This window comes from Arctopsyche grandis, chromosome 11, assembly GCF_051622035.1.
Source record: "Arctopsyche grandis isolate Sample6627 chromosome 11, ASM5162203v2, whole genome shotgun sequence".
NCBI classification, from domain to species: Eukaryota; Metazoa; Arthropoda; class Insecta; order Trichoptera; family Hydropsychidae; genus Arctopsyche; species Arctopsyche grandis.
This window is the reverse complement of record NC_135365.1, coordinates 15,569,287-15,579,728: the sequence shown is the minus strand read 5'-3', so window position 1 is coordinate 15,579,728 and position 10,442 is coordinate 15,569,287. Positions and strand designations below refer to the sequence as shown.

At 29.7% G+C, this 10,442-nt stretch overlaps 1 protein-coding gene across 1 annotated transcript; it reads left to right on the top strand.

Moving 5' to 3' along the window:
- Nucleotides 1-269: 269 nt before the first annotated feature.
- On the top strand, nt 270-10,162 carry LOC143918861 (membrane alanyl aminopeptidase-like). Its single transcript, XM_077440941.1, has 15 exons — nt 270-419; nt 2,915-3,422; nt 3,502-3,657; nt 4,349-4,663; nt 5,422-5,605; nt 5,766-6,004; nt 6,090-6,273; nt 7,625-7,811; nt 7,889-7,989; nt 8,067-8,246; nt 8,329-8,516; nt 8,603-8,776; nt 8,856-9,002; nt 9,652-9,724; nt 9,808-10,162. Exons 2-15 carry the CDS (start codon nt 2,917-2,919, stop codon nt 10,024-10,026), a joined length of 2,853 nt encoding a protein of 950 aa, XP_077297067.1. The 5' UTR covers nt 270-419; nt 2,915-2,916; the 3' UTR covers nt 10,027-10,162.
- The last annotated feature ends 280 nt before the right edge of the window (nt 10,163-10,442 follow it).

Sequence of the window (10,442 nt, the reverse complement as noted above, 5' to 3'; positions counted from 1 at the left end):
GTAAAGACAAGGATTTCAAGTTACAATAAATTGTTTTAATTACATATTTGACAAACCGATTCTCACAAAATGGTCTTACACATCTTAAACCTGGTCAATTTTACAATTAGCCGAATTGCAAATTATATTGTTGGATTGCAGTACGTAATCTTTCCATTTCCGTTCTGTATTTGTTATTTCATGTTATTTCATTATACATAGTATGAGCAAATATCAGAGGAATAATGATTAGGCTTCGATTGATACGCAAAACAATATCTCCAAATGTTAGAAATGAACTGATAACGAACTGAATCAGCCTCTTCATATTTAACTGATCGGTGAATAAAGAAGCTCCACCAGATACTGTTCAGGTGCTGCAGAACGAGCACCTGCAATTCTAGTCTTATAATACCATCTCGGCATAGCCTGAAAAATCGGTAAGCAAACATTGACATAACCGTGCTAATATGGTACGGTTTATCATAGTGCAAACATTACGAACAATGCTATGAATTTTATTGGCAGGTAAAAAAAACACCTCGGGTTAGTTAAATTTGTCTCCACATACATTGTACGTAATGGAATATTATTTTTTTAATGTTTAATTTACTTTATAATAGCTTACATACTGAGCAAAACTTAAGATACAACCAAATCAATACAATATAATTTTATTTACGTGTATATTATATACGAAATTATACAGTTCACATTTATTAGTATTACAGTTATTTTTTTAATAGAAGTTTTTCTTAAGAAAGTCTTGTAAAAGTTTGATTTTGTTGATTTTTTATTAATAAATATATTTATGGACATACCAGTAGATCTCGGGATAAAAAATATTTAAGCTCTACATATTCAGTCTACAATAATAATTAAAAATATATCCCAACTTCAAACTAATATGATAATATGCAATAATTTTTAGGACGATACAAATTATATTCACAATTTAATTTGTATCGTATTTTTTACTGAAAGCTTTCATTTATATAATTTAAAGTTGATTCTATACTCAAAAGAAAAAAACTGAAGACGTACATATGTATGTATGTGTGTGTATTTATGCACACCCCGATATATCGTAATATTTAAAAAAATATATGTATGTATGTATTTCATTTAATACGTAATTCTATATTTATTTAATTAAAATAAAATTTAATACAGAATTAGCATCCCAAGATTTCGACTATTCAAATTTATCAATTGAATATGTAAATTCGGAATTGAATGTATGAGATATTTTTAGTATTTGATAGTACTTTGTGATTTTTTTTTAATATATAGGTATTGTGTATTTTTTTACTGTATACAATTTATTGAATTTATTATATAATACATATGTATGTTTGTATGTATTATATATTGACTTTTCTATTATCATAACTTTTTTTTATCAATCATATAAACCCCGAGATAACAATACTTCAATAGAGATAATCTAATCCCTAGTACGCAGACAGATATTTAATTACATTTTTAATAACAAATACTCACACATATGTACATACATATATAAATAATATACTCAAAAAAATATTTCATACGGTTCGAAATCTGAAAATCAAAATAAACCTTATGAGATATGTATGTATGTATATATTATGTTAAGTTCGTCAAATTATCAAACAAAAGTGAAAAACTAGAAATATTTCCCGTTCAATAAATTATAGTTTAGATTCTTAGTACATAAATCGTAGATAAATCAAAACCAACTTATGCAAAGTCTAGTAATTGTTGAATTGTTCAACTTGACTAAGAGCTATTTATTGACTTTATATAATATTAGAAAAGTAATCACAGTCTTGATTTAGTTCAATATTCATTTCTATTGTATTATATACAAGTATATACAAATACCAAATAAATAATAAATACAAATAAATTATATACAAATACCGGCTTCGCTCGGTATTTGTAATATAAACCGCTTAAACATGACTAATCTAATAGTAAACATTTTATTAAATTTATTTGAATAGTTTTATTTTATTTAAATTTATTTTAGTATTCATTTGTTTTTTATTAAGTTAAACGACACAGATTCTACGAACTAAAACTAACATACATACAAAGTCTCTTTCGAAATTTATGCATATTCATGAACGAAATATTTTATTATAAAACGTAACAACAATTTAAAAGTACGCACTTTATATATGCATGTACATAATATGTCTACGTATTTTCCCAATCAACGTACATTTATACAGTATCGATATTTTTCATCGCATCTATTACGTATATACAACATCAATCATGTGATCATCTCACATACATAGTTTTAATCGACCCGACAATTGTAATCGAATAATCGATCTTTGTTCTGTTTTCCAATTAACTTGTTCAGAATGACTATAATAAATTTTTGTATCAGTATTATCGACAGATCATGTAATCAATCATCATATTATACTGAAAAATTATGTTGTCGCGATCACTATCATAACAAATATGTTATACAACTTTACAACACCAGTTAAAAAGCGGATATATTGCCAATCGATAAGGTTACATTGTGACAACGCAATAAAAACATAATCGCGATCATTATCACCTGTGCTCATCTCAGTCTGTCGCGTTGGATGATTTCAAATCATAAAATATTAACGATAAAGCACTTGAACTAATAATTCAGAAATTTGCTAGTATTTATTTTGATTTTCATTATTTTCATAGATCAGAGCACTTTTGGCCAGCATTTGATTTTTAAAAGCATAAATATTCACCGACTTCCGTTTGAATCGTTGCGCACGGGTTTACCTACATATATATTTGTTTATTCGACGTAATGAATTTGGATATTTTGTGTACAAGGCAATAAATTATTTTCCACAAAAATAAAACCACCCGTTGAAATATCAACGGGCAAAACTATGTTCATACTAATTTGTGATTCAAATTAACGCCTCACTTTATTTTCACATAGAAATGACGCGTTTACGACTGATGTTCGTTTTATGCGTTCTACTTCCGGTTTGCTTGGCATCTCCGCTCCTTTTCTTTGGTGATACAGAACCGAAACACATAACCAAAGAAACAGATGTAAAATACAGACTCCCCTCACAAGAAATAGACATCACCGAATATGATATCAAATTGACGCCACACTTTACTGGAGAAAATGCTTTCACTTTCGATGGAGAAGTCAAAATCAAGGCGACAGTGAAAGCTAAAATGGCTCAACTAACATTACATGCAAAAGACCTAAAATTCGATAAAATGTCATACGTCGTAATGGGTGACACCCCAGAGACGGAAGTTCCTATTGACGAAATTAACCCCATCGTAAGTCCCTACGACTTCTGGGATATTGACTTCCCCAATGAAATTGCTGCAGGAAAAGTCATCGAAATTAAAATAGCATATAAAGGAGTTCTAGGCAATGACATGCACGGATTCTACAGTAGCTCATATATGGAAGGTGCAAATACCAAGTGAGTATATTTACATATATGTAAGCTCTAATTGTTTATCGCTTATTTATAGTGAATAACAACTTCAATTGATTTCTAGGTGGATGGGTACGACTCAATTTCAACCAGTTCATGCTCGGAGAGCTTTCCCTTGCCTGGATGAACCCAAATATAAAGCCCAATACACCATCACCATAAGGAGGCCAACAACCTTCAAACCATCCCTTTCGAACACAAAACTTGCATCAACTACAGTGTAAGTTATAAATTCATTGATATATTTTTAGCATTTTAATAAGGTATGCGACAGTACATATCAAAAAGACCTCGAATGCGAATCTAATTACATACATACGTACGATAAGCGACGATAAGCGACCTCGTACACACTTTTGAGCACTTGATCAGCGAATTTTGGAAAATCATGAAATACTAGATGACTCACCTCAAATATATCGAATAATGAAACTCGATTGTCGCCACTGCCTTTTCTGATTTCATCTCTGAAAAGACGCAAACGCGAGCAACGAATTGCTTAATATGGCACATATGGTGACGTTGAAGAAAATTACAAAAACAAAAATACAATTTAAATAAAACAAAATAATATTATACGTCAGCGCATGCGCATTTGGTGTCAGTTTATTTCAATGGCAAAATAATAAAATTATCAATTATTTTTATATAAAAATCGCAATATTGTGTTGGAGATTATATACATATATTGTACCAAAAAACCACATTTTAACGTACATTTTCAAATTAGTTTACAAATTTTAAATTTTTTTTTCTATTATTTTTATATTTTCAATTTTGAGTAGTAAAAAGTACGTACCCTTCTATTGTATCCCTGGAAGCATTGATTTAAATCACTTCATTGACTGAGTCTGTCAGGCTGAATACGTATTATAATCATGAATTGAATTAATTTTGTCTTTATTCGGTAGGGTGGATGGATTAGCCGAAGATGTTTTTCATAAAACCCCAAAGATGTCATCATACCTGGTGGCATTCATCGTCTCTGAATATGTAGCTGCCAGTAAAACTGAAGAACCTGCTGATCATTTCGCCATCTGGGCCAGACCGGAAGCTTCAAATCAAGGCAGTTACGCATTAGAAACGTCTCAAAAAATAATCAAAAGGCTAGGTGAAATTGTAAGCTTTCCCTTCGCTGATATGGACCCAAATTTAAAGAACGATCACGTCTCAATTCCGGATTTCTCAGCTGGAGCTATGGAGAATTGGGGACTCGCCACCTACAGGTAAACTTTCATACAATCGCTGAATCATCCATAAGCTTGCCTGTCAAATTAGCCGTTTCACTTATACGGATTTTCATTTGGATTCATCAGATAGTTTTTTATGGTTTTATTTATAAATGTAGACAATAACGTGTAGATTTGTCAATGAGTGTCTCTAGTAGGTTATCTAGCTATTAAATTTGTGATAGCCAAAAATGCTACGACCAATCCTTCGAGAGAATTTTTGAGATAGCAATGATTAAAACTATTATTTTATTATGTTGTGAATAAAATCTGTTCGCAGACAAAGATTTATCCGAAAAAATAAGTTGCTGGTTTATGAGAAACCGCTCAATCTCTGCGTAAATGGTTTTAACATAGTTTCGAATTGCATTTTATATTTTTTTTTATATATATAACAGCGTATGTCAATTTAAACAGTATTAGTGGTTTTACCCGGTTTCGCTCGGTATTTGTAATATAAGCCACTTAAACATGGCTAATTTAATAGTAAACATTTGGCTAAATTTATTTGAATAGTTTTTTTTTATTTAAATTTATTTGAATAATCATTTATCTTATTAAATTGAACGTCACGGATTCTACGAACCAAACAAACATACATACCTAGTCTCTTTCGAAATTATATATTAGATGATATTGCTTCTTGATTATTCAAAGGTCTTAAAAAAGTAGTAGTGATTGAATTAATCCATTCAAATAATATTAATATGCCTATACAAATTTACAATCTAAGATTTGATCGTATTAAAATTTAGGGAAGCTTACCTAATGGCTACCCCAGAAGAGACGTCCGTTCGATACTACCAGCAAATTGCAGCCATCTTATCACATGAAATAGCTCACTTTTGGTTTGGCGATTTGGTTACATGTGAGTGGTGGGCTCAGACTTGGCTCAACGAAGGATTTGCCAGATACTTTCAATACTATTTAACAGATGAGGTAAGAAAGATGATCTTTTCATTGCGCTTGAAAAAATACTTTCAACTTGCACTATCAATTTATCAACTTGCACTATCCAATTTATCCAATTCTAAAATAAAGCGTCTCCAATCAATCTTGTATTTATTTATTTTTGACATATTTTAATCGAAATCGTCAGGTTGAAGAAATGGAAATGATAACTCAATTTAACGTAGCACAAATACACACTGTAATGCTGATTGACGCTACGGAAAGTTCGACTCCTATGAGCAACATAAATACTAACTCACCAGCTGAAGTCCAGGCTCAATTTGGTTCAGTTACTTACAATAAGGGAGCTGCAGTCATCAGGATGATGAAAGAGTGGATTGAAAAGGAAACTTTTGAAAAGGCTCTTGGTAAATACATGGCCATCAAGTGAGTACAATCAAGCTTGCCACAATAATATATTTTGAATATCGATGCAGATACATATATAATGATACGTATCTTCTAATTTCAGTAAATTTCAAGCGGTAACGGAAGAGAAGCTCTTCAAAGAATTGCAAGAAGCAGCCATCGCTGATGGGACTATTTCACCAGACGCAAATATCGCGACTGTAATGTCTTCTTGGACTCAGAAAAGTGGATTTCCTGTATTGGATGTAAAAGTCGATAGAGATACTGGTACTGTAACAATGACTCAAGTGAGTAAACGTATGATATTTTAGTACAACTCTAATTAATTAACTCTTAACATTAAACATCATTGAAGATGAATCGTGATTTTATCATTAACAACCCAATTTTTAATCATTCCATTATGCGTATATAATATTTTTTTATTTTGTTGTTGATAATAAGCATCTCATATGTATATCTACATATACGACACAAGAGCTACCACCAAAATTTCTTAAATTTCTCGTTGAATTTAATTTTAATTAAAAAAAAAGTAGACTATTATTTATTTAATAATATATATATATATATATATATATATATATATATATATATATATATATATATATATATATATACATATATATATATATATATATATATATATATATATATATATATATATATATATATATATATATATATATATGTATATATATATATATATATATATATATATATATATATATATATATATATATACATACATATATATATATATATATATATATATATATATATATATATATATATATATATATATATATATATATATATATATATATATATATATATATATACATTATTAAATAAATTATTAAATAAAAATAAATGTATATATATATATATATATATATATATACATTTATTTTTATTTAATAATTTATTTAATAATGTATATATATATACATTTATTTTTTTTATATGAGTCAATTGAATCTACATATGTATATCTTCTACTAAAGCCAGCAGTATAGCTCGGTGGTTCCATTAATGCTAACCACCGAAAGGTTCCTGGGTTCAAGCCCCTGGGTTGACCTCGATTGAAAATAATTTATTCGGAGTATTTTAACAGTACTGCTGGTCAGACTTGGATATTTATAACTCGTTGATGGTTTCCTATCAGATTTTGCCAACTTATCTGATTTTATTGTTGAAGCGGTTCCGAATCAAATTGACAAAAACCACCATACTTACTATTTGTCACCACCATTTGAATATAATTTCAAATTTATAATCTATTAAATTATATATGTACAAATCTAATATAAAAGGCTCGCTCAGAGGCAACCTTTAACGATATCATAGTAAAATATGAATTTAAAAATAAAATAATATGAAATTAAATATTAACTTGTACGCTGTACAAACCTATAATTGTCGATTTAAAACCACCATATTTGATACTCTAAACTAGAGTAAAGATTATAAAAAAAATTTTATATAAAAATAGACCGTATACAGTTTTTGGAAGTTGTATTAAATTATAGTCTGGCTAGTATTAAATAAAATTTATTCAAAATATGCACTGTTATTTACATATGTACTCATTTTTAATTTATGTTAGATACTTAAATTTGATTTGTTTTCTTTTAGAAACAATTTCTTAAAGAAGGAGAAAAAGCGACAGATAAGTTGTGGGATATACCAATCACATACACCACTAAGACAGATATGAATTTCGAAAGTCTCAAACCAAAACTGTTCCTTTCACTCGAATCTGTAGAACTGCCTGATAAAATAAACAAAGACGATTGGATTATGGTCAATATTCAACAAATAGGTAAAAAAAAAAACGGTGATACGCAAAAAATATGTGACTATTTCTAGAACACCACATTATTTGATTATTTCATTTAGGATACTACAGGGTCAACTACGACGATAAAAATTGGGAAATGTTATCTGAAGCGCTAACCAGTGAGAACAGAACTAAAATTAACACTCATAATAAAGCGCAGGTATTTAATTCATAGCGAGTTTTAAGTTTGAAATGTACTATTGCATTTTATTTTATCAATGTCATCTTTTACTTCAGATTGTCGACGATTTGTTCAATTTCGCTCGTGAAAGCGTCATCGGATACGATATTATGCTGGAACGTACTCAGTTCTTGGAAATGGAAAGTGACTATGCTCCATGGTCAGCTGCTTTTGCAGGCTTTTCATTCATGAGACTGCGATTCCAAAGTTTGCCTGAACTTCTTGCGTTCATAAACGTAAACAATATACCTATTATATGAAAATTTTTATTCATAATTTCATTTTGTTAATCTGAAAACGGCAATTATTTACTTTCAGAGGCACACTCTCGCCATGATGGAGAAGAAATTAATCGTAGACTTGGGTCTTGATGAGAAAAAAGACGATTCACATTTGATAAAACTAATGCGAATGAATACTCTAAGTCTGGCTTGTCAACTGGGTCATCAAGGTTGCATTAAACAATCCACAACTTTGTTTGAAGAATTCAAAAAAAATGCTACACTGTGAGAATTTTTCAAAGGACTCATAAAATAAACCATGGTGATTTTTTTTATTATTAATATGTAAATCATTTTAATTATTTTTTCAGTAACAAAATCAACCCAAATATCAGAGAACATGTATATTGTAATGCTTTGCGACATGGAAGTGGAGACGATTTCGACGTGTTATGGAACAAATACACACACGAAAACGTCATCAATGAAAAAATTGTAATCATGAATGCTTTAGGATGCACCACTGATCATGAAAAATTGCAAACGTAAGCGCTTACTTATGAAATTGAGAATGTAAATTATGTTTCAAATTATACGTTTAAATGGATTATAATATAATTTTAGGTTATTGTATCAATCGGTTGTACAGAATTCAACGATTCGCGATCAAGATAAAATGGCAGCATTCAATTCTGCACTTAATGGAAACATGGAAAATGTAGGTGCAGTTTACGACTTTGTGACATTAAATATACCCATAATCAAAAATGTGTAAGTTATAAATTATTGACAATACGTCATTCCTTTATTTATTTATTTACTAGACTTTTCTATGTTTCACTTCGCTAACGATTCACTATCTATTCCCACAGTCTTCCGATCGTTTTGAAACTTTGGTTTGGTCATAGATGGAAATTTAAATCAATTCTGATAGTTTGATGGTGAAATATAACGTTTAAAAATGCAAACATTTTGGACATCTTGACGTTTAGCGGACAGTAACCTTATATGTTTGACTTTCCACCACCCTCTCGTTTTATCAGATTTGAATTGTTTGAACACCTATAACTTTATCTTTTTCACATTATATCTTATAAAATTTGCATTATAAGCTCTCATTATCTCTCATATATATTTTTACTTCACTAATAGATAAATAATGTTAAAATGTTCATATTATAATTCGATATACGTCTTATGGCCAAACGCTGAGACTTCATTGTTGACATTCATGTCTGAGAGTCGGAGTTTGTTTACAACTTTCTGATTTTGTTGATGTTCTTCGAAGAGATCCACCTGCGATATTTTACGAGATTTATATTTTTATATACAAAACATAGAAAAGCCTAGTTTTTAAAAACTTTTTTTTATATATGTATATTTTTAATGTATCGATTAATCATGAATTGTATGTTTCAAGTTACGGTTCTGGAAATCTGAAATCGATGTTTGGAAGCATGGCAGCGAGGATGTCAAAACCTCAACTCGATGAAGTACATATATACATACATAAGTGATTCTTGAATAATTTCATAATTCGTTTCATTCGCACTTTAATTTATGTTTTTGTCGACAGTTCAAAAAAATGCTAGAAAGCAACATTTACGTGGATGACAGTGAAAAAGAATCTGGACTCGCGTCGATTGTTAGTGCCGAAAAAGACATGGAATGGGCTAAAGCAAAAGAAAAAACCATCGACGATTGGCTAACAACGAAATACAACTCAGCCGGAGCACTTACAGTATCATTGTCGTTGATGCTGACGATGCTCGCATCTCTATTGTTAAATCGTTAATGTAATAGTTAAGTCCTAGTATTTTAAATGCGATATTTTATAATGACACGATTCAATTATCTATAGTGAAAATAAATTATTTATCGAAAAAAATTAAAAGGTTCATTTAATGTTCATACTATCCAGCAACTCACTTAAACGACAGTTTCTATTCATATTACTAGTGTTGTGCCCGTTGAATTCGACGGATGGTTCCGGAAAATAATTGATACGCAAATTAAAATAAAGATATATTTTTACGAACATATGTACCAGGAAAACTTAACAGGTAAACACCAATGCGCCTTCCTGGCCAATTAAAAACAATGCAGCATTTTTATTATACAAGCCGCTGAGTTACAAAACTCAAAACTAACGAGTCATTTTATTGTACATTAATCATACTAAAATAGTGGTGACGTAGTAAGTATGATGGT